The 24,635-nt window shown below is 46.9% G+C and overlaps 1 protein-coding gene and 1 long non-coding RNA gene across 4 annotated transcripts; both read left to right on the forward strand.

Moving 5' to 3' along the window:
- Positions 1–314: 314 nt before the first annotated feature.
- Positions 315–7,761, forward strand: LOC127670235 (uncharacterized). 2 transcript variants are annotated; one of them, XR_007974492.1, is made up of 3 exons: positions 315–613; positions 5,738–5,857; positions 6,718–7,761. It is a non-coding gene; the product is annotated as an uncharacterized LOC127670235 (long non-coding RNA). The 2 variants fall into 2 exon arrangements; XR_007974487.1 differs by having other exon boundaries at positions 319–545.
- Positions 7,762–19,561: 11,800 nt separating this feature from the next.
- LOC127670242 (myeloid cell surface antigen CD33-like) lies at positions 19,562–24,310 on the forward strand. 2 transcript variants are annotated; one of them, XM_052164644.1, is made up of 7 exons: positions 19,562–19,833; positions 19,903–20,283; positions 20,559–20,837; positions 22,463–22,556; positions 22,807–22,873; positions 23,456–23,551; positions 23,780–23,877. In XM_052164644.1, exons 1-6 carry the CDS (start codon positions 19,797–19,799, stop codon positions 23,525–23,527), a joined length of 930 nt encoding a protein of 309 aa, XP_052020604.1. In that variant the 5' UTR covers positions 19,562–19,796; the 3' UTR covers positions 23,528–23,551; positions 23,780–23,877. The 2 variants fall into 2 exon arrangements, with proteins under 2 accessions (XP_052020604.1, XP_052020594.1); XM_052164634.1 differs by lacking the exon at positions 23,456–23,551 and having other exon boundaries at positions 19,575–19,833; positions 23,780–24,310.
- The last annotated feature ends 325 nt before the right edge of the window (positions 24,311–24,635 follow it).

The following is a 24,635-nucleotide window of genomic DNA, read 5'->3' on the forward strand; positions in this document are numbered from 1 at the left end:
TCACATGAGCCGGTGATGTTTCATCAGCACTTTTCAGAGCCTTAGGTCCTGCATTTAGGGTTTCATCTGCTTTGAGCCGTTTTAGTATGTGGTGTTGGTTCACTGACAGGAGCTATTTTGGAGAAGGGTAGGGCTGGAAAGAGGAAGTTTAGGAGATGGATGAGGCAGCACATAGGAACTGAAATGTCTGATTGCAACACAGAGGAGAAGTGGCCGTGGGTCGGAGCTTCTGCTCTCTTTTTTCCCCATTAGTTAACTTATTCACATTACATCCCAGTTGCTGCTCCCCCACCTCCCAGTTCACCCCTCACACCTTCTCTTCTGAGAGGTGGAGCCCATCATTTCCCTCCCACCCTGGTACATCAAGTCTCTGCAGGGTTAGGTGCATCTTCTCCCACTGAGACCAGACAAGGCAGCCCAGTTAGCAGAACAAGATCCACAGACAAGCAACAGAGTTAGGGACAGCACCTGCTCCAGTTGTCGGGGGACTCTCATGAAGTCGGAACTGAGCATGTGCTACGTGCTACAAATGTGCCAGGGGTGAGGTAAGGTCCAGCCATGCATGCTTTTTGGATGGTGATTCAGCCTCCAAGAGTCACTCCCAAAGGTCCAGGTTAGTTGACTCTGTGGTCTTCCTCTGGAGTTTCTATCCTCTCCGGGTCCCTCAATCTCTGCTTTTTTATTTCTCTGAGAACTACTTGACAGTTCTGTCCCCATGAACCTCTGATGGCATCTGGCACAGTCACATGCAGTGCTCATCAGAAACAGACATTTCTATCTCATGGCTTAGAAACATGGGAATCTGAAGTCAGGTCTCCTGGGTGCTGGTCTGTGTATCACATGGCCGTTCCTGTGTAGAGTGGAAGAGTCCCTCTCTTTCCCACTCTGCCTTTGTGGTCATGAGGCCTCACTTTGAGTGTGCATCTATTCCCCTCCACTTCTCCTTAAGACACTTGTGATTATGCCAGCTGGAGAGTGCAGGCTGTCACATTGCACAAGGTTCTTAGTCACATCTGCTTCTGCTAAGACATTTTATAGACGGGAAATGTAGCATTTACAGGTTCCAGGAAGCAGGGCTTGGGTTCTCAGGGGTTCTGTAGAGCCAGCTGAGCTGCCCTGCATTCATCTGTTCCTGGTGCATCTAGTATCCATCCGCCCAGGGCGTCCCTGCTCCTGGAACATCCCTGGATCCACATCTTTGAGCAACTCTCTATCCATGTGCCCCAAGGGGCACCCCTGTCTCATCTGCCCCTGGGGCATTCCTGCATACTCCAGATTGGGCCCACTGACTATTTTTGTTCTGCTTTTTGTCCCTTATACACTAGTGGGCTCCTCATGTGATACACACTAGAGCCCAAAAGACTGCCGTTCAGAAAGGGACTATAAAAGGGTGAAAAGTGACTCACAGAGGAAAATATCTAAGAATAGGTATCTGTAGCCACAGTATACGAATGATTCTTAAACAGTGCACAGACATTATCCCAGTTTTTTGTTTTGTTTTGTTTTGTTTTGTTTTGTTTTGTTTTCCCTGAGACAGGGTTTCTCTGTGTAGCCCTGGCTGTCCTGGAACTCACTCTGTAGACCAGGCTGGCCTTGAACTCAGAAATCTGCCTGCCTTTGCCTCCCAAGTGCTGGGATTAAAGGCCCCACCACCTCCTGGCTCATTCCAGTTTTAATTAAAGAAAAAAAAAAGTAGCTGTTCTGCATCAAGGAAACAACTACAACTAATAACATGTGAAAGTTGAAAGAAAACATAAAATCCAAACGAAGCCATCTAAAGGAGCTGTTGCTGTCCACAGACTGTGTGTGTTTAGCGCCTGAGTTTCTACAGTGGCATTCTTCAACACAGCTGTTTCATGGGATGGTGGTGAAGGCATCACCACAACATAAATGTGTCGAGGTCAGAGAACAACTTGCAGGAGGAAGTTCTCTCCTACCAGCATGTGGAGTCTTGAAATCAAACTTGTGTCCTCGAGTTTAGGGCCAGCACCTTTACCTGCTGAGCCATCTTGCTTCTTTAACAATTCCTTACATGTTTGTAATACAGTGTAGTCATATTATCTCCTGATATTTAACTCTATTACCCACCCACTCCTTTCTCCCTGTTCCCTCTGAATCACAAAATGCTCCCTGCCTGCTATGTGTTATAAGTGACTGTTCTCTGAGCCTACAGACTTCCATCTAGTGGAGTTCAGCTGTACTCCTGTAAGACTCTGGAGAGCCTTAACTTAACCTTAATTTACCTGAGACCCCTGAGTGAAGGTGGAGACAGGAATCAATGCAAAATGCAAAAGGGATTTTATTTAATATCCAGCATTCTAGGGTCGCCCTGCACAAGGAGGGAGAAAAAACAATGGCGCGCAGTGGGCTGTGTGGGCCTTTATACAATCCTCATTAGGTACAATGTGATTGGCAGAACAGTGTTACCTTTAAACTAATTGGTAGTTAGGGAATGAGCTAGGAGGCCAAAGAACTCTGGGCCTTCCCTAGCTGCAGGGGCCACTCTGTGGTCTGAGAAATGGATTTAGCCTCTCCCTTCTGGGAGGGGCAAGTGTTCCATGGCCTTTCCAAAACTCCTGAGTTAACCCTTTCACTCCCTAGAGAAAGGTCACTGTGGCTGGGCCAATCACCTAGCAACACTACATGTGCTCTGGGGGAGGGGCTGAATTATATGGAGTCTGGGGGAAGTTAAGAGAAAGAGCTCCACCTGCAGCTATGGGGAAGCCCTCACTGGTGTGTTAGTTATAGAAGGCAACTTGAAGAGCAAGCCGACAGGGAAATGACTGTCTGTGTTTTATAATCCAAGACAGCTAGTTTTCTCTAGCTCAGTGTCATATATATCAAAGATGGCTGCACGGGTATCGACAGAGACTAGCGATGGTCATACAGGTAAGAAATCACAGACCTGTGGCCACACCAAGTAACTTCAAAAATTGAATGAATCGTCAGTGGCTGACTGGTCTTATAGGTGAGGTAAATTTTCAGAAGACTCACGATTACTCCTGCTCCTAAGAGGATGATGAACCTGTGAGATCCAAGCAGAGACAACCAAGCCAGCTCAGTCAGTCAACAGGTTCTCCAGCACAGGGGCGAGGATTAAAAAGAAAAGAGACAATTAGACAACATCATAGCATGACCTCAGCTGGTTCTGAGGCTGAGGCAAGTTTATTATATATTTTTTTTTCCAGTCTGCTTTTATACCACTTTAAGTACATGAAAAATGATAATATCAGTTTTGGGTCAAGGAACAAGCAAGGCAATAAACAAAATACTTAAACACCTTTCTAGGGGCTAGTCAGGATTACCAAGACAGCAGGAATGCCACACATGCCTTTACTGCGGGTGCCCAGAGCTTTGCATTAACTCAAATGTAAACATTCTTTGTCTGGGCCTATTTCCTGTGGCCTGGCCCTGCCTTGAGTCAGAGTCCAGCCTTGAGCTTACTTCTTTTTTCCTGGCCTGGATGTCAAATTCCTGACAAATGTCTAGAAGCAAGCAAGTGGTCCAAAAAGCTCTCTACACGGAGATGAACATTGTTTGCTCCAATCTGGAGCTAGGGGGAGGTCCCAAATGGAGAAGAGTTTGAAGACCACAGACACTGAGACCCGAGGAATAAAATCACAAAGAAAAGACAAGTCTACAGCCATCACTCTGGGCTCCTCATCGTGCAGAGTCAGGGAAATGAGGTGGAAAAAGCAAGAAAGCTTCAAAGGAGAGGCTGGGTATTGTCGGTCTCAGACGCCGCAGGTTCAGGAAGTGTGTGTGTGTGTGTGTGTGTGTGTGTGTGTGTGTGTGAGAGAGAGGGGGGGGGGGAGGGGCGGAGAGAGAGAGAATGACTCTTGGATTCAACTGGGTCTAAGAGCAGGGAGGGAAGACATCTCTGGTGAGTGATGAAAGCTGAAGGGAGAGTGGGTGTGGGTGTTTGTGTGTGTGCACGCACTCGAGAGCATGACAGTTGCTAAGAACACTTTAGGGAAACTTTGCAGTTAATGAGAGTTAGAAAATAGGCCAGTATCAGGAGGTGGCCATATTCTGTAATCCCTGGCCACATCCAGTCACATTAGGCTGCCCCATGCCCGTCTGTGAAGGGTATCTCATGCCCAGTGCAAATGACACTGTCATGACCTCCTGTCTTATGCTAGTGGCATTGCCATGTCATCTCTACCACATGGAAACCCACAAGAAGAACTCATTGGATAAAATGGCGTTCTATCTCTTTCTAGCTCACTTGAATGTCCCTCTTTATTTAACAGTCTGTCTTTATCCTTCTAGCACCTGATCCATCTTTGCCTTGCTGCCTTCCTGCAGATCCAGGGCCCTGCACATGTCTTTCAAAAGAGATCTGCTGGAGGGGGAGGGGTCACCAGCAGCAGATGGATGGCCTTGTGAAGGACCAACCACTCCTCAGGGCTTAATTTCCCTGTGTATAGAACAGGTCAAGTAGCACTTTCCTACCTAGTTCTTGTGACTGGTTTGTTTCATAGATCTTCCAGAAAGCAAATAAATGCTATCCATATTGAATAGTGGTCTAAGTGACGCTCTGTTGGCTAGGTTTTTTTTTTTTTTTGTTGTTGTTGTTTTTTTTTAATGTCAACTTTACACAAACAGAAGTCATCAGAGAGGAGGAAGTCTCAAATGAGAAAATGCCTCCATAAAACAGTGCTGTAGGCAAAGCTTAGGGCATTTTCTTGATCAGTGATGGCTGGGGAGGCCCAGCCCATTGTGAGCGGTGTCACTACTGGCTTGGCTTGGTGCTCATGGGTTCTATAAGAAAGCAGGCTGGCCGACCATAAGGGGTAAATGGTAAGCAGCACCATGGCCTGTGCATCAACTCCTGCCTCCAGGACTTTGTCCTGTTTGAGTTTCTGTCCTGACTTACTTCAAGGATGAACAGAAATGAGGAAGTGTAACCCAAATAAACCCTTTCCTTCCCAGGTTGCTTTGGTCATCATGTTTCATCACAGTAATAGCAACGCTAACTAAGACAGATGATGTCAGAAACTGTTCACTGATGAGTGAATTCAATTACTACATGCCTTTCTCCATGGCCCGCTGTGACTCTCCTTTTAACTCTACATGCAGGGCCTACAGAAGGAGTCTAAGCTACACAGCTCTGCTGAGCCCTCATGCTCTTCAGAGAGGCAGACAGATCAGAGCATATATTACATGCTCCCTCACCCTAGTACTCAGAGATCCAGACCCACTGAAGAGACCTCAGGAGCATCACTCTCACCTGGATACCTTTGTTCTTTAGGAATGCTCACGCTCAGAGACTTCACATCCCTGTAGGCAACGGTTACAGACTGCTGTATGTAAATATCTCACTGGGTGGAAACTATTTAACCTTGAAGTCAAAGGCATAGGGTCAAGTGTGTCCCCTTTCATTTTTCTAACTGTGACATCAGGAAAGACATTGTCCCCTCTGTGTCTTTTCTTCTTCCTCTGTACAATGAATGTCAAGATTCCTATAGCCCAATGTTTCAATGCAAGTCAATGAGGAAACTGTAGGAATCCTGATGAAGGGAGAGGGTGGGTATGCTGATTCTTCCTGCTTGGAGAACTTGATCCACATGCTCATTGTGATCTCCATATATACAGTACCACCCTGCCTGAGCCTCACTCTCTGCTTGAAACCCTATAGAGACCCCCTACCTGTCCTGACTTGCATCCAGCATCCTCTCCCTTCACTCAGACTTCCCTTCTTGTAATCCCACTTGTGCTCTCTGCCCTGCTTTAGGTAAAATGACATATAGGAATGAGAGGCGCTTGTACACCTGAGAGCTGACCACAGGGGAAATACCTCCCCAATCCGCACCCCCAAACAATAATTGAAAACCTTTCCAACTTTGCCATCTAGGTAAGAAATCAAAAGCTCGTCTGCTCTCTTTGTTTTTTAATCAAGGTTTAGATGGTGAATGCGTCAGGCTTTGAAATCCTCATGGTCTGTGCTGCAGCTATTGCTGAGGTAGCTGGCCAAGTGATGGAAGGGTGACAGACTGAACAGGTGACTGAGGAGAGAATGAACAGGTGACTGATGGGTGACAGGAACAGGTGACTGATAAGAGACAAGATGAACAGGTGATGAGGGGTAACAAAATAAACCAAGTCCCAGTCTGATGACCAGGCTAGTTTATGGTGAACTATGATCCCATTTCCTTGTAACTTGGTCCCCAGGTGTCCTTACAGAGTCTGTCACAGCCTAGCACATCCTTAGGGGACCATGGAAGGAGGATAGCATATGTGACATGGCAATAAACCTTTCTGTAGGTCTAGACCTAGGCATGGTTCACAGGCTGGCAGATGCTTTCTCTGTTGACCCAACCTTTCCTTCCCACTCTCCTTCTGTCTTGACCACAATCTCATCTCATAGACATCCTTAGCTCTCTGTGGACTGTGCCCTGCGTGATCTAGGGCAGACTGTGTGGGCAACTTCCTTTGGGAACACATAGCATCCTCTAATGACAGGGCCCGGTTAATCAGGCTGCAGCTACAGGGAACCACACAAAAGTAGATTAAATCACATGTTTGCTTTCTCAATTGAGAGACTGAGAGTCCCGGATCAGGGTGTTCACAGGGCAGTTTCTTTCTGTGTCCTGTCCTGTATCCTTCCATGGTTCACTGGGCATGTGACTCTTTCAATAAGGACACTGATGTTTTATACCAGAGCCATGCCAATAACATCATTAACTGAATATCTTTTCTATTATCTTGTTCCAGATACACTCACATTCTGACAGGTTGGAGGCTGAGGCTTCTGCACCTGAACTTGAACAGGATCCAGGGCATCCAGTGAAGCTCCAGGACTGTACACATCTGACTGCGCACAGAGAGGTCTTCCCGCTTCCGCGAACAGGGCTATAGGCGGTAGGGAACCCAGTCGACACCAGCAGTCTCTGCACCTGGACCTTCTTCTTGTGAGGCCACAGGGGGAAAAGGAGGCCCTCTTCTTTCTCCCTATATGCCAGAGAACCCCCAATCTGTCCCCAGGATCTGGCCCAGATGGAACATTTCCCTCCCTGGAGCTGTTGCTGGGAATTCATAGGCCCTGCACCTGGGTTTTCTGATTCAAATATGAGAGGCTCACAAGGAACCGCTAGGTAGGCCTCCTCCCCTGTGCTGCCTGTGCTTAGAGCAGGTCAAGTGGCAATCATGGATGCTGTCAACAGAGCTTCTGTTCTCACAAGTACTTAGCCTCTTGTTTTAAAATGACCATGCTCAGGCTGTCCATTGTCACAAAGAATGAACTCTTGAAGACGTGTAACTGTTACTTGGCAGAAGTCACCATTGGGGTTGTGTGTGCCATGCCTTTGGCACATTTGTGACATGTTCCTCATGACAATGTCACATGGAATACAGCCCTGAAATCTCTTTTGTCATTTCTTTTTACTGCCAACCCCTCAGCCCTTAGCTATTGCCAAAGAACAGCTCTTACACTGCCTTTCCCCCTGCTCTGGCATTGACTTTTGGTCCTTTCTGGACAAAGTATCCTTGGCAAGATAGCCAGGTGCTGAGGTATGCTCTTAAATGTATGTACTGAAATTCCAGGATGTGTCAACTAAGTGGGACCAAGAGGGAGGTCTGGGTGTGACTCAAGAGTCCAATAATTACCAGTCTGTTTCCAGCTCTTTTTTTAGTACTGATGTTAAATAACCATCCGATGGAGTTCAGGAGAAAAAAACTCAGCCATCCTTTCTATGCTGTCCTACATTGTCTCTGTTCATGATATCCCCACCCTTAGAAGAATAAAACCCTCGAGTGTCATGTGTTATAATCCTGATGTGCCCCATGGACATCTTAACCCTACTAGGAAAAGCACCCTTGGCAAGCTAGTCAGGTGCTAAGGTATGCCCCTGAACCTGTATACTAGAATTCCAGGATGCATGGTAAAATGGGACCAGGAGGAAAGTCTGGGTATTACTCAAGGGTCTACCAAAGATACCCTGTACAGAGAGGAATGTAAGTTCTGGGGGAGAGAGACTTTTATATCATGGACAAGAGCCTCTAGGTGAATTATGTCTTTCATCTGAGATTCTGGACAAAGATGAGGTCCTGTGATGGGGAGGGCGGGGATTCAATGCTTGAATTCCAGCTCATGCTGGTGCCCCATTCAGTATCTAGGTCTACATGTGCTACTTGTTCCTTTGGCTTTCTTCTGGTGTGGCAATGACTACCAATCATGTGAGAGTGACAATGAGAACACATTGTGTAACTTGATTCTTGAGAAGAATGTACATTCTAGGTCACATGAGGTCATCTAGCATAACACCAGGGTTTGTCAGAGGTCTGAACATGTGTGGAGACAGTGAACTACAGTCTTGAGTGTTGAGTATAGAAGGGATGGGTAGGCTGGGGTGGGAAGGTCAACAGGTTAGAACAGCCACTCTGAATGATTGAAGTTGCCTCTGGGATTCATACTGTCTCTACTTAATTGCTTTCTGGACCTAGGATTGTAATGTAGTATTTTAAAGGCCCTGTAAGTCAAAGCTTCCTGAAGGATGTAGCTTGGTTGTATGTCAACTTGGTGATTATATTGGAAAGGTGCATATACAGATGGGTTCTTCCCTGTCCCAAGAAAATGTCTTTTCCTGAGAGAAGCAACATTCCCCAACATCATCAAGAGTCTGGATGGGATCATCACTGACACAGACATAGCCCGACAGGCTCATTCTGTTGCTGAGTCTCCATTTTTCTCATGGAACTCTTCCCCACAGTTCCAACAAGATTTGATCCATTTGCACTCCCCCTTCATTCTCTTTGCTTCTGTAGCATAACCCCAAGGACTATCTGTGTTGCTCTGAGTGCATTGAGTTGCTTCTCAATACCCATGAGGCCAAGGCGAGAGGATTGAAAGATCTAGGCAAGCCTGAGCTACACAGTGAGATCCTGTCTCTAAGAACAAAACCAAGATTGAGCTGATCCTGGTACTAGCATGTCTGGGAGCTTGAAGACAAGAAATCTCTCCTGATTGGTGAAAAGGAGAGAGAAGGAAAGTCAAGGAGGTGGACAGTATGGTAGCCAAAGATATGTTTGAGGGTTGTTGCAGTAAATCAGAGTTGAAAAGCGGCCCAGCAGCAGGAAATGGTTGAGTCTGCAATTACCCATTATCTCCAGCAGCACTGATGCTGTATCTCCAGGATGTACTGTTTTCTGTGATGGTCACCTCATACCTTGTGCTAACATGGTATCCCCACCACATGAAGATCCACAAGGAGAGGATAGGATCTGATGAAACTTCTGCCTCCTTAGCTTGGTAGCACAGTCGACAGTGCTGTGGAAAGTTAGTAATCTCTCTTCATTATGCTAACACCCAAGCCACGAGGCCCATCTGAAGTGGGAATTTATGTTTTTGTTGGAGACTCAGTTATGTCATGTAATGTGTTATTGAAAACTGTCTTGTGAGAGAATGTTTTGCTAAGAACAGATATGCGGTGCTTTTCTGGAAGCTGTCTGGTAAAAGTGCATATAATGTTTTGCTGAAACAGACACTTGAGAGTACATATGATGTTTGGAAAAAATGTAAGTATAACATAACAGACAGTAGATGATGCTCTTGCATTGGTTCACCTTGCTTGTCTTCTCTGATTTTTGCTTGTCATGACTTCTTGGAGAGAAGTGTGCTTGGGGAATGAGCCTGCTGATTATGTTTGGTGTTTTGCTAGTAGACTGGATTGCAGACAATGAAGATTGGAATTGCCCCAGGGAATTCTACTTCTAAACAGGTTCACATCCCCCTTGTCCTATTAACTATCTTCCTCCCCTACCTTTGGTTAGTGGGCTATAAGGGAGGTTGAAGCATTTAAGAACCCTTATTAAAGTGGGTTTTAAAAAAAATCTAAGCCTACACCCATCTCTGCATTTTTTTCTGTATGCTAAATGCGGTGTTAGCTTGTTTTCTATTTCTGTAATAAACATCATGACCAAAATCAACTAGAGGAAGAACAGATTTATTTCAGCTAACAGTTATAACCACCATTGATGAAATCTATGGCAGAAACTCAAGGAAAGAACTAGAGACAAGAACTGAAGCAGAGACCGTGGAGAAATATGGCTTTCTCAGACTGCATTTTTATACAGCACAGGACCACCTGCCCAGGGGTGACACCACTGACAGTGGAATGACCCTTATACATCAATCATTATGAAGAAAATGCCCCCACAGACTTGTATACAGGCCAATCCAATGGAAGCTTTATCTCAACTGAGGTTCCCTCTTTCCAGGTGACCCTAGTGACAAGTGTCCAGGACACAAGGTCTCTTGGGGAGCTTTTGGATGGAGTTGATGATCAACAGAGTAACTTTATGAAGAATCCATGTTCCTTGAGACTTAAGTCTATAAAATGGGCGAACTGACACATTTTCCTGGTACGTCTTGGGTATGTTTAGGAGATCTGGCAAGCAGCAAATAAATGCTGCAAGTGTTGAATGAGCAATGAAGCAATGTCTTCAAAACACCTCAGGGAAGAATGAATGCGCAAGTGTCTTATTATAATGAATCCTCATCATGGACCCTTTCTGCCTCACTGAGTCTCCTCCCTGTGCCCTGCTGTGACTACGCTTTTTCCTCTCCACACAGGCTCAACAGCAGAATTCCAGTAGGTACAGATACACTGAGAACTCGAGTTCCACACAAGAGGCCCTTCCTTACCTTGGGTCATGTAGAGCATGACCTACACTATGCCTTCTTCACATTTCACAGGGTGAGGCCTGAGGAGGGCCCTTTTCCTCAGTACTCAGAGATCTCAGCCTACTGAGGAGCCTCCAGGAGCATCTCTCTAATCTGGAAAACCATATCCTCTATGTAACCACAAGGGCAATTCCCAGAGTCTTCTTCCCATTCCTGCTGGGTGTGAGTCTCCCACTATGATGAGCTATTGACTTTACACTAAGAGACCTGGGACCAAGTCTACATTCCTTCACTTACTAACAGTTTGACATCACCAGAGTTACTGTCCCCTCTGTGTCTTAATTTTCTAATCAGAATATTGATTCTTTATCCTGCTCCTCTCAAGCACCTTCCCTCCTCACGCTCTTTCTCTTCTTCCTCTTTCTCCTCATCCTCCTTCTTCCCCCCTTCACACACACACACACACACACACACACACACATCTTACCCTCTTCCTACTCGTCTCCCCTCCCTCAGTTATGTTTTGCTACTTCTAAAATCATGTATTAATATTTCTACAATATTCTAAAACCCAGACTTGATGACAGTCAAGCTACTTTCCAAATACCCAGCCCCACAGATTCATGTAAAAGGTTTTCGCCATGGCTTTCTAGGTGAAAAGTCTATTTTGTAACGGGTCAAGTTATAAATATTCCATGCTCTGCTCCATATGGATGCTGTGGCAAATGCCCAACTCTCCTATTTAAATCTAATAGGAGCTGTGGGCCTTCTGCCAGTGAGCACATGTGGTTATGTCCAGTAGAACGTCAGTCACAAACAGGCACCGGTGGGCTCCAGGGCATCAAGCTATGCTCTAGACCATTCTTATATGGCTTCTTCTCCTCCACAGCTGTGTCCTAAGCTTTCGATCCTGAGCCATTATGTCCATGCCCGCTATGGGGCATCCCTTCTTGTCTCTGTCTGTGTGTCCATGCGTCTTGTCTCTGACGGCTTTCCCCCCTGATGCTGAAACTTAATACTCTTTGAAATGAGTTCAAAGAGTCAGGAGAAGGAGTTTATGATCTTCCACACGAACAACAAATAGGTAGTAAAAAACAAGCAAAAAAGTCGCAGTGTAAATGACCAAAATTCCCATAATAATCCCACCAACTGTGGATAAAAGCACTATGCTAACATCAATGATGCGAGCTAAGGAATCAAATGGAAGTTCCCAGGAAAAGCATCTGTGGTTCACACCTTCTCCTCTTTTCTCAGAAGGGACAATGGAATCTACTTTAGCTTAAGGTAATGTAATGGGATATTTCCTAAGGACAGAGTTGCACCTTGAAACATTGAAGGGCAACTTTAGAGTTCTTATCCAAAGAAGATGGCATTGACTCCATTTCCCTTCCTTCTCAGTCTAACATAACTTGAAACCTTGGCAATGGTGCTAGAGACAGCCAAGGAGAACTTGAGAAAGTGGTGACAAGATGACTAATATGAGAGTAGGAATAAGGCAGAGATAGACTCACTCCTCACCCCCCCCCCACGCCCTCATCACCACACACACTCGGGAAGGAACCGCAAACACACCCATAACACATGGTGCAAGGCAGCCTGTGTTGTGATCTTATGATCTCTGATTTCTAGGTGGAAGAGAAGCCCTATAGCACCAGGTCACCAGCAGGACTGACGTGGCAGGACAGTCTTTTGACTATAGCAGGAATAAATGGCTATAATATATTCTCTGTGTGTGTGTGTGTCTCTCTGTGTCTCTGTCTGTCTCTGTCTCTCTCTTTGTGTGTGTGTGTGTGTGTGTGTGTGTGAGTGAGTGAGAGAGAGAGAGAGAGAGAGAGAGAGAGAGAGAGAGAGAGACTCTCCCCTGCTGCCCAGTGTGTACTCTAACCACACTCTGGTATCTGTAACTTAGTTTTTTCTTTGATAACTTGTATGATGCTTAAGTGAAGCAAAGACCTCACAGGAGCAGTAGAGACTCACACACATTCAGAGGCTTTGGCAAGCGCAATTCTTTTCCTATAAGAAAAAATTATTTTTCTAGGTGTGGCAGGATAGATTATCTATCTCATCAGTAGAATCACTGATTTACAAAAGGACAAAATTTTGGCTCATAAGTGTACAGATTTGATCATTAACCAAATATCAGTGCTTAGATAGCATGATGTATTAACTGGCTGTGGCTGAGGGGTGACAATTTGATTAAGAGTGACAGCCTAATCTGGTGCCTGAGAGGGTTCCATTTGATCAAGTGACTGATGTGATGACAATCTGGCCAGAAAACTGAGGACTAATTAGATGACTAGGTAAGTGACAGGTGAGAGACTGACATGTGACTGAGGAATGTCAAAATAAGCATGAGTGACATGTGTACAGGTGATTGACATGTGACAGATTGACCAGGTGACTGAGAGGTAACAAGATGAACAGTTCACAAGATGAACAGATGACCCTTGAGGCTCATGATGACCTGGGTGGTACACAGTTTCCAGCTGGAAATCCTAACTGACTGAACCAACCTTCTCCACTGCCCAAGGATGCCCAGTGAGCTATGCCCCTGACTCAGGGAAGAGCCCCAACGTGTGCTGATGTCTGGGTGTTCATTCTCTAACCAGGGCTCTCCTCTCACAGAATATTGTTAGGTTCAGGTCAGGAATAGCCAGCCATGGTCAGCCTGCCAAGCTAAGGAAAGAAGGGCACAGAACACGGTCACACAAGACCACTACACAGCAGCCAATCAGGCAGGTGGAGCATATGCCTGTCAAAGCTGATTCATAGACAGCATAGCCATTCAGGAGCTGAAAATTCATCACCCCTCCCCCCTGAGCCAATTGCTAGTGATGGGTGGGACCCTGAGGTCATTGGCTCCAGTTTTTGTTTTGGGAACCCTTTCATGAATACACTCACACCTGCAAACTACACAACCCCCATCCCAGATCCCCTGGCTTATCTTGGTGAAGCAAACTTTCTCAACTGCAGAGTTTTTTCCTATTGCATAGTTTATGACCCATACATTGTATAAACACATTTACACCTTCATGTATGATTCTGCATATATTATGATTCCCTACTGGGATATAGTTTGTTTTCTCAAGTGGTTTCTTCATGGTGTCCGGATCAGGACCTGGTTCCTTGCGAGGAATGTCCTTGTCTCTGGCTCAACTGTCCTATTCTCTGGGGAGACCCACACATAATCTCCTGGGCTGCCATGGCTATATGGCTTACCCCAGACTTTGGCAGTCTGTGACCCTGTTTCTGCTCCTGCCCCTCATATATCTCTTGAGAGTCTGTCTGTCATTTCCAACCAAGTAGAAAACCATGGCCCCTGAGGCTGGAAGTCTCAGATCAGGATGTGCTTGAGAATGTTTGCACGTTCACGCCCTCTGTGTCTCTATGTCCAAAGCTCCTCTCCTTCTTCTTTTTTTTAAAATTTTTCTTTATTTTTTTATCGATATAGTCTTTATTTACATTTCAAGTGATTTTCCCTTTCCTGGATCCCCCCTCCCTGAAAGTCCCATAAGCCCTCTTCTCTCCCTCTGTTCCCCAATCCACCCCTTCCCACTTCCCTGTCCTGGTTTTCCCCTACACGGCTGCAAAGCTCCTCTTCTAATGAGAATACAATGGTATTGGGTTAGGGCCATGATAAATGCCTCACTACAACCCTTTAAATGGTTTGTTCCAGACGCAGGCGTAGTTTGAGGGACTGGGGAGTTGGGACATCAAAACATGAACTTTGACCTGATTAATCCCATGATGCTCTGTGAGTACAGACATGTGACTATGTCGAGAGCGGTTCTGTCTCTTCCCTAGGTAGCACAAAAGAAACCAGGGAGCCCAGTCCCTACGGTTCCTTGGGAAAACTCAGAAAGAATTCCTGCAGGCTGTGGATAGTGAGGAAGGGCTTTCTGGGGACGTGAGTCTCAGACTGAACAATGACGACAGACAAGGTGGCCCACGGGAATTCTTGCACAAGCTAAACACCCAACATCCATGAGTCTAAAAAAAAACAAAACAACAACAATAAAAAACATTGTTCCCCATTCTCTCATTGGATTCAAAGACTGAGCATTGTGCCTGTCTGAGCTATGGATTCTTTGGCTGTGATAAAACAACAGGACAAGAAGCAACTTGGAGGAGAAATTGGTTTATTCTAGCATACAACTCTCAAGTCATTGTGACCCAGGGTGACAGTCCCGGGGTGTGTAATAAGACAGGTTGACAAATCCAGGGGGTGGACTGGAGGATGTGGAAACAGGAGAGCTGTCTTGCCACTCGTTGTGTGCAGCACTCAGGAGAGCAAGTCCTACACCTCAGTCCGGGAGCACAATAGAGCTGCCGTTGGTGTTGTGAGTGCATGCAAGCTCCCCACCCCTCAAAGATGTGAGTATGGGAGAGAGGGTCTCACCCCCGAGCCTGGGCATCATGGGAGACTTAGCCCCGAGCCTGGGCATCACGGGTGAATTAGCCCCGGGCCTGGGCATCACGGGAGAGTTAGCCCCGAGCCTGGGCATCATGGGCGAGTTACCCCCCGAGCCTGGGCATCATGGGAGAGTTAGCCCCGAGCCTGGGCATCATGGGAGAGTTAGCCCCGAGGGCATTAAAGCAGGTGAGCTTGCTCCACCCCTCACCTTGCCTAGGCAGCATAGTAGAACTGGCTCTGGTGGTGGTGGTGGTGGTGGTGGTGGTGGTGGTGGTGTGTGTGTGTGCAGGAGAGCCAGGTCTGAGGATGTAATAATGGGTGAGCTTGCTCTTCTCCTTGCCTGGGTCGTGCTGAAGAGCTGGCCCGAGTGGCATGGGTGCAGTGTGGGAGAGGTTGTCCTGCTGTACGAGCATGGGAGAGCTGTTGGGCTACCACCCAGGCCACATCAAGATCTTTGAGTTGGTGCGTGCCGACATCTCCACCATCTGTCAACTGCTGAATTGTGTGAAGGTGCTGGTCCTCCAGAACCAAAGCTGCAGGATCTCCATGACACAGGACAACCGTAGGATATCTGAGAGGAGTCCCATTGAGGGTCTGCTAATAGTATAGCAGAAGCCAGAGGCCTCCTTGAACAAGACCAATAACTCATTGAAATGTTCATTTGCAAGAAAAGCTGTTTGGACGAGAGGATATATACTGTATGACACACTGTGACGCACCAGAGCTTCATGGTGAGATGTTTTGACTTCTTTGGGGGGGCAGGTTGCAAGGACACAGGGTGGAAATGGGAGGATGGGGAGATGAATGATATTAACAATAAATGAGAAATAAACAATGAATCAATAAAAAGGGCTTTTTAAAAAAGGTCCTTGATCCACTTGGACTTGAGTTTTGTGCCACATGATAAACATAGATCTATTTGCCTTCCACATGCAGACATTCAGGTAGACCAGCACCATTTGTTGAAGATGCTTTCTTTTTTCCATTATATGGTTTTGGCTTCTTTGTTAAAAATCAAGTGTCCATAGGTATATAGGTTTCTTTATCGGAATTTGTGATGCCTCCAAAAGTTATTTTATTGTTTAGGATTGTTTTGGCTATCCTGGGCTTTTTTTTCCCATATGAAGTTGTGCTTTCAAGGTCTGTAAAAAATTGTGTTGGTATTTTGATGGGGATTGCATTGAATCTGTAGATTGCTTTTGGTAAAATGGCCAATCCTACCGATGTTAATCCTACCTATTTTGAGCATGGGGGATCTTTCCATCTTCTAATCTTCTTCAATTTCTTTCTTTAGGCACTTAAAGCTCTTGTCATACAGGTCTCTCGCTTGCTTGGTTATCGTTATAACAAGACGCTACTTCCTGTAGCCAGGCAGGATGTCCACTGGAAGGATAAGGACACCAACTCACCCACAAAACTTTCAATCCAAAATCTGTCCTGTTTAAAAGAAATGCAGGGACAAAGATGGAACAGACTGAAGAAATTCCCAACCAATAACTGGACAGATTTGAGACCCATCTCATGGACAAGCACCAATCCATGACATTATTAATCATACTCTGTTCTGCTTGCAGGCAGGAGCCTAGCATAGCTGTCCTCTGAGAAGCTCTACCCAGCAGCTGACAAACAGATACAGATACCTATAGCGAAACGTTGGGTAGAAGTCAGAGAAGAACCTTATGGAAGAGTCAAGGGAAGGATTATAGGCCCTGAAGGGGATGGGAACACCACAGGAAAACCAACAGAGTCCAACTAACCTGGACCCCTGGGAGCTCTCAGAGTCTGAGTTACCAACCAAAGAGGCCCTTGGCACATATGTAGCAGTTGTGTAGCTCAGTTTCCATGTGGGTCCCCAACAACTGGAGCAGAGGTTCTCAGAGCTTTGGCCTGACTGTGACATTTGTTCCCTAACAAGGCTGTCTTGTCTGGCCTCAGTGGGAGAGGATGCGCCTAATCCTACAGAAATTTGATGCCCCAGGACTGGTGGATATGGGGGGAGGGCACACCATCTCAGAGAAAATGGGGAGGGGAAGGAGGAGGGACTTTGTGAGGGGGACATTGGAAGAGGACAGCCTTTGGTATGTAAAAATAACCAAAGAAGGTCAAAATAGAAAAAATAAAATAACAATTTAGGAGGTACAAGAATTCCTGCCCTGACTTCCCTGGATGATGGACTATAAACTTAAAGATGAAATAAAACCTTTCCTCTCCAGGTTGCTTTTGGTCATGATGCTTTATCACAGCCATTGAAACCCTAAGACAAAAATTGGTACCAAATCTTTTTTTCTGCTGCCCACTAATCCAGATGTAGAACTCGTGGCTCTTTTTCCAGTACCATGACTCCCTATGGGCTGCCATGTTTTACTCCATGGTGACAATAGACTAAACTTCTGAACTATAAGCCAGCCAAAAGGCTTAATGGACCATACTAGCAGGAGCATGAAAGACTGGTGCTGAGGGTGATTCGAACTGTGGAGGTCAGGTTTATATTTGGCAAGGAATGTGACTACTTTTAGCCCTTGTCTGAAAAGTATGCCTGATGCCAACTTGAGAGTTTAGGTTAATTGCATCGGCAAAAGAGATTTCCAAATAGCCTAGTGTTGACTATGCCCTATAGTTATTAGTAGCCAGTCTTATGCAAATCTATAATAAAAAGGAGCAAACCGAGCAAAGAAAAATACAAAATATATAGTTTGAAGCAAAAGGAGGTACTAGGAATTATAAACAAATTAAAGAAAAGCCTGATACTCATTGGACTAAAGGGAGTGGTGACCTCAGAGCAAGACCCCACCTAGCCAAGATTCTAACTTGTGAAGAAGAATTTTTTAAAAGTGAAAAGTAATTTTTAAAAAAGTTTAGTACTGGTTGTGGTGTTATACACCTTTAATCCCAGGACTCAGAAGGCAGAAGTTGGCTGATCTCTGAGTTCAAGGCCAGCCAAGTTTAGACAGTTAAGGAAACCACTGAAAACATGAATTTGGGGGAAAATGTATTTCAGTAAGGGCTCTATGCCCCAGCCCCAGCAGCCACATTCTTCTCCAAAGTATCACAGGAACAGTCTCTAGGCCAGTTAATAATCTTTTTCTCCTCTGAAACCTCTTGAGCAAGGCTGTCATAATCTACATGGCTCTCAGTACCACTCTTGTTCTTGCTCCTACCAGTATGGCCCATTAAACCCTACTTAAAGTATTCAACTGCCTTTCTAGTAAAATCCAGAAATCCACATTCCACCTACAAGCAGTATGGTCTGACCCGTCGCACCGATACCTGACTCCTAGTACCAACTTCCGTCCTAGCCTGTGTTCTATTGCTGTCAAGAGATGCCATGACCATGGCAACTCTTCTAAAAGAAAGCATTTAATTGGAGTGTTCTTACCATTTCAGAGGTTTAGTCCATTTTTTTTTTATCATAGCGGGAAGCATGGCGGCATGCAAGTAGACATGGCACTGGAGAAGTAGCTGAGAGTTCTACATCCAGATCCGCAGTCAGCAGGAAGAGAGAGTGACACTAGATCCGGCTTGAGCCTTTGTAACCTCGAAGTCCACCTCCAGTGACACACTTCCTCCAACAAGGCCACACCTCCTAATCCCTCTCAAGTAGTGCCACCTCCTGATGGCCAAGAATTCAAATATATGAGACTGCACGGAGGGGGAGCATTCTTAGTCGGACAACCCCACTTATGATATTTTATCACAGAGACAGAAGCTCTAAGACAGGGACTGTATTCTCTCTGCTGAACAGTGAGCCACAGAAGGGACACAGACAAGGACATCTGCCTCTGCAACCCTAGATGTTCTCTCCAGGGTCTTCTGGATGTTTTTCCCTTGCTGGTCTGTATAACCCGCTCTGTGTGGTTCACACCAGGGACAACTGAGGAAAGGAAGTAAGTGCACTGGAATGTCAAGCTGGGGGACACATTTTACAAAGCCGTTGGAGTTTGGTCCTCCTGTTCTACCCACTTATCCCTGAAAACCCTCTCGCTGGATACACAGGGTAGTCAAGGCTCCCAGCAGTTCCCTCATCCCTCCCTGAGGCAGCTGGAGTCTCTCTTCATTCCATATAGAACTTCTTAGTCTTTCCTCTCCATTTTCCAGCAAGAGGAGCTTCTTGTGATGTGCTTCTGCCACATGCTCATTCATTTATTCACTCCTTCATTCATTTATTCATTTCCTCATACTTCACCCTAGGGGACATTCATCCCCCCCCACGCCTCATTTCTTTGTAGGGTCTCTGGCTCAGGAGCCAAGATTCCAGCTGGTGGTCCCTAAGTCGGTGACAGTCAAGGAAGGCTTGTGTGTCCATGTGCCCTGCCATATCTTGTTCTTTATTCATTACCCCTCAAGGTTCCTCTGTTAACCACTTGAACCCTGCCTCTGCCAGACTGATTTTTGAGAGCATTCAGAAGCTGTGGATTTTCAGACGTCATCTAACGTTCTGATGGTGCCAGCGGAATGGGAGGGAGCCACAATGAGGAGACGGGAAAGGGGGTGGGCTCTCCTGAATGAGTGCAGCCCAACATGTGGACCATGGAAGGGTTTAATCTTCAAGTTCTGTGGCAGCTCCAATAGCATACGTGTGGAGAGTTCCTTCTCTGTGGTCAGTTACTCTCTGCTTGATCTCATTACTGAGGTTCCAGTGAGATTTCTTCTCAGTCCTGTGACACCATAGCCTGCAACTCTCATCCATGACAGGAAGTTTCAGCCACCCAACCTTCCTTCCCCTTTTACTTGTCTGAACCCAGGACTGCTCACTGTGCTATGTTGTGGCCACTGCTGCTGCTCTCGCTGTGTGCAGGTGAGTGGCAGGGAGGGCTGGGACAGCGGTTGGTGGGACAGGACCAAGATACCTCTCATTTCTTTGTAGGGTCCCTGGCTCAGGATTTAGAATTCCGGCTGGTGGTGCCTAAGTCGGTGACAGTCGAGGAGGGTCTGTGTGTCCACGTGGCCTGCAGTGTCTCCTACCCCTCCATTACCTCCACTTTTGGACCTGTCATTGGCTCCTGGTTCCGGAAAGGGGACACTCTTCATGAAGACCCTCCAGTGGCTACAAATGATCCCAGACAACTTGTGCAGAAGGCAACACAGGGCCGATTCCAACTCCTTGGGGACCCACAGAGACACGACTGTTCCCTGCTCATCAGAGATGCACAGAAAACTGACACAGGAGTGTACTTCTTCAGAGTGGTTAGAGAGCCTTTTGTGAGATATTCTTACAGAAAAAGCCAGCTGTCGCTGCATGTGACCCGTAAGCAATGAAGTCACCTGATAGTATCTTAAGAGGCCACAATGTGTCTGTGTGTGTGTGTGTGTGTGTGTGTGTTGGAAGACTTATACCTCATCCTTGGTAGGTCTGTGAAGCAGATACTGGACTGTGTGAGAGAAGATGGTTGTCCTGAGGCAGAGTCTGCTGTCCAGGGAGTTTCTGAGTGTCTACCATGGCTTATGTCTCTACCTTTCTGTCTGTCTGTCTGTCTGTCTGTCTGTCTGTCTGTCTGTCTGTTTCTTTCCTCCCTTCCTCAGCTCTATCACGTACTCCTGACATCATAATCCCGGGGACCCTGGAGGCTGGCCATCCTAGCAACCTGACCTGCTCTGTGCCCTGGGCCTGTGAGCAGGGGACACCCCCTACCTTCTCCTGGATGTCAGCTGCCCTCACCTCCTTGAGTTCCAGAACCACCAACTCATCAGTGCTGACCCTCACACCTCAGCCCCAGGACCATGGTACCAAACTCACCTGTCTGGTGACCTTCTCTGGAGCAGGTGTCACTGTGGAAAGAACCATCCAGCTCAATGTTACCTGTGAGTGTTGGGTCAAGCGACAAGGCTCTGAGTATAAAGCAGGGCTTCATGGTTGCTGTGTCTTGGTGGCCTGGCTATTTGTGGGTCCTGGAAATGCACAAGCCCTGTCTTTCTGACTATGATGTCTTGACTAGTTATGGGAATTCCTGTCTTGTCCTCAGCTCAGCTCAACATACAGACTTTTTCTCTAAAAGATTCTGTACAGGTTCTCTAGTTTCATGTCACAGGTAGGGAGAGCTATCATGGAACTCTTCAGCTCAGCCTAAAGACCACCTCTCCTCACACTGGAGGCACTCTTTGGTACAGAACCAGTGACCCCCCTCCCCATCCACCGCCTACACAGATCCATTAACACCTGAACCCACAAACTCCTCAATCCTTTGGACCTCTGAACATGAACCTTGGCTACTGCTCAAATCCAGCTGGATCTGACCGTAACTGAGAAACAGGTCTTAAGGAAAGTGTGGAGAAAGGTGCCTTCCTCACGGAGAGGGATGAAGTGGCCCTGTCCTCACCTATGCAGTTCCCGGCAAAACCTTTGTTTCTTGCTTGGGTTTTGGTGCTGGCGACTGATCCTGGATGATCCCTAAGCCGTACTCCAGACTCTGAGAAATGCTCTGAGTTCTGTCGTCAGGGGGACTTTGGAATTGCCTGGTTGTTTTTATGTCTATAATTTTATGTCTGTAATTTTACTTTACATAAATTCATTCAGTACTAACTTCACGAGTACACAATCTACACCGTGCTAATTTAAATTCATTAGTATATAATCTATACAGTATTAACTTCATCACTAGCAACTGTCATATGATAAGGAGCACACTATGGGACTCCAGAACCTTTGCATGTCCCCAGATAGGACCTCTGATCTGCAGCGATCACTCCCTGTGCTCCTCCAGCAAACGCTGACCGACTCTGCACATTTGCCTCATCTGTACTTTTTACAAAAATGGAACCCGGGAAATGTGTCGTTTTGCATCTGACTTGCTGTTTCCCAGCATCCTGGGCTCAGGTCTCTGTGGCACACAGCAGTCCTGCATTCCTTGAGCACCCAAACGGCACCCCAGTGTCGCATAGACCACACTTGCTCATCAGCCTGTCAGAAGACAGACTCTGGAGTCATTTCTGCTCTGCGTTTATTGGGCACCAGGCTTGGGGAACGTGCGTTTGTGTGAATGTTTACCACCCCCTCTAACAGTGCACAGGAGCTCTGCACACCCCACATTCCCGCCAGTGGGGTCACTTCCCTTTTTAGGAAAACACAGCCTGTCACTGTGCTCAGAAGTGTCCTACTGTGGTTTTCATTTAACTGACAATGAAGGAGACAGTGATCTCCTGTTCTCCGTGACCATTTCCCCATCTTCTGAGAAGTTCTGTCTTGCGGTCTTGTTGCTGTTTATGAATTTCTTTGTTTGGGTTCCTTGTGATGTAGGCTGAGAGAGACTGCTGGGGAGTGTTGACTCATCACGCCTATGTCAGCAAGGAAGTTTTCTTATTCGATGGGTATTGTTTTTAAACTCTCGTTACTGTCAGTCAAGACACCAAATATCCAAGTCCAACTGAGAGAGGAAGGACTTGGGCTGTGGTTTCATGGGAAGCCCAGCCCAGTGCGTGTGTTTCTGCAGGGAAATTGGACCAGATGAGAGAGGTGGTCCTGGTGGCTGTGGGGGAGGCAGCGGTCAAGCTCCTGATTCTCGGACTCTGTCTCGTGTGTCTCATGTAAGCACTGCCCCTGGGATATAAAGAAGGCCTGTGGACGACAGGAGTGGGGTGTGTGTGTGAAGAGATCTGCACAGAGCAAATGAAGCAGGGGTGTGTGTGTAGGGACTGCACATGAGCTAGAGGTCTGTGCCCAGCTCTGGTGCACGTGCTGACTGACTCATTTCAACAATGAGGTGGTGGTAGCTGGTCATGTCTGTCTCGTCTCTGACACAGCAAGTGCCCACACTTTGATCCTTCCTTTCCTCAGTGTGATGTTCTACAGAAGGAAGGCAACAAAGCTGTCAGTGCACATGGACTGTGAAAACCCTGTCAAGGTTAGTCACCTGGGGCCCATGAATTCCACGTCTCTTTCATGCCCGAGAGAGCTGCATTGGGGCCTGGCTCAGCCACCTGGAGTCATCCAGAGCCACCTTCCTGCTGGCACCAGCTCCATGTAGAGCCCACTGTGGGTTTCTCTTACTCTTTCCACTCCCACGCCATGAAACACCACCTAGCCTCTCTCCCTCAGCCTCTCTCCACCTTTACCCATTTCTCCACACTCACTCTTGTTCTCCTTCTTCCCTCCCCGCTTTCGACGGAGAGGGCTTTATTCTCCTCTCCTGGTAAACATCATTAGGGGCAGGAAGCGATCCCATTTTATAATCACTGCCCATCTCCAACAGCGTCTGGTGGCGGGGCTCCAGGAGGTTCCACTCACCTGTCCGTGACAGGCACCTCATGCCTTGTGCTAACAGCACTGCCATGGTGCCTCCCCCACACAGAGACCCACAGTAGGAAGTGGGCCTTGGGGAAACTGCTGTTCCTTAGTCTCTCTCTGGTTGACCTACATGGCAGCCATTGCTAGCAGTCAAGTCTTGTTTTCCCAATCTGCGGTCTTCTCTTACCATCTGAACCAGTGTCTCATCTCTATGGTGCTGCCCTCCTGTGGACGCAGTGATCAGTGCACTTGGCGATTCAGGCACATCTAGAGTGGAGCAGAGAGAACGAGATGGGTGAGCATTTGAAGGACCTCACCCTTACCAGTGAGGGACTAAGTGATGGCTTCAGAACCATTTGTGGAAGAAGGGCCTTATCACACTGAATGCTCTACACAGACTCTCTCTCTCTCTCTCTCTCTCTCTCTCTCTCTCTCTCTCTCTCTCTCTCTCTCTCTCTCTCTCTCTCTCCCTGAATCTCCTCCCTGTGCCCTGCTGTGACTCTTTTCTTTCCTCTCCACACAGGCTCATCAGCAGGCCTACAAGGTACACAGCGACCCTGAGAACCCAAGACCCTTGCAGAAGGACTCGCCTCAGGAACAGAGCAGTATCTACACCAAGATTTCCCTGGATTCCATGGGACTGGAGCCTCAGGAGTACTCAGAGATCTAAATTCAGCAAGCTCTGTTCTCGTGAAGCACTTGTGTCCTCCATGGCTCCCCGCAGATAATTCCTGGATCCCTCTGATCCCGACAGACAGTGGGTTACGCAGCTGTGTCGACCTCGTCTGACTTTGCAATAAGAGACCTGTACTCAGTATAATGGTCCCCACCTTCTCCTCCTGCCTCATCTCTCTCTACGTCTCCCTCTCTACATCTGTCATACGGATGGATATACACATGTGTGTGCCAATGCTCTGGCCCATGAGTACATGTATGAAGGCCAGAGGTCAAGTGTTCTCTCCATCATCACCATCATCATCATCATCATCATCGTCATTATTTTGACACAGGGTGTGGTGGTTTGAATAAAAATGTCCTCCTCCATTGGGCACAATTAGGAGGTTTGGTCTTGTTGGAGTAGGTGTGGCCTAGTTGGAGGAAGTGTGCCACTGGGGGTGGGCTTTGGAGTTTCAAATGTTCAATCCAGGCCCACTGTCACTCTATTTCCTGATGCCTGCCAATCCAGATCTGGAACCCTCAGCTCCCTGCCTCTCCAGCACCATGTCTGTCTGCATGCCGCCATGCTCCCCGCCATGACCGATGATGCACTCAACCTCTGAACCTCTAAGCCATCTCCAGTTAAATGCTTTCCTTTATAAGAGTTGCTGCTGTCACAGTGTATCTACGCAGCAATAGAACCCTAACTAAAGCACAGGCTC

This window comes from Apodemus sylvaticus, chromosome 1 (genome assembly GCF_947179515.1).
Source record: "Apodemus sylvaticus chromosome 1, mApoSyl1.1, whole genome shotgun sequence".
Taxonomy (NCBI): domain Eukaryota; kingdom Metazoa; phylum Chordata; class Mammalia; order Rodentia; family Muridae; genus Apodemus; species Apodemus sylvaticus.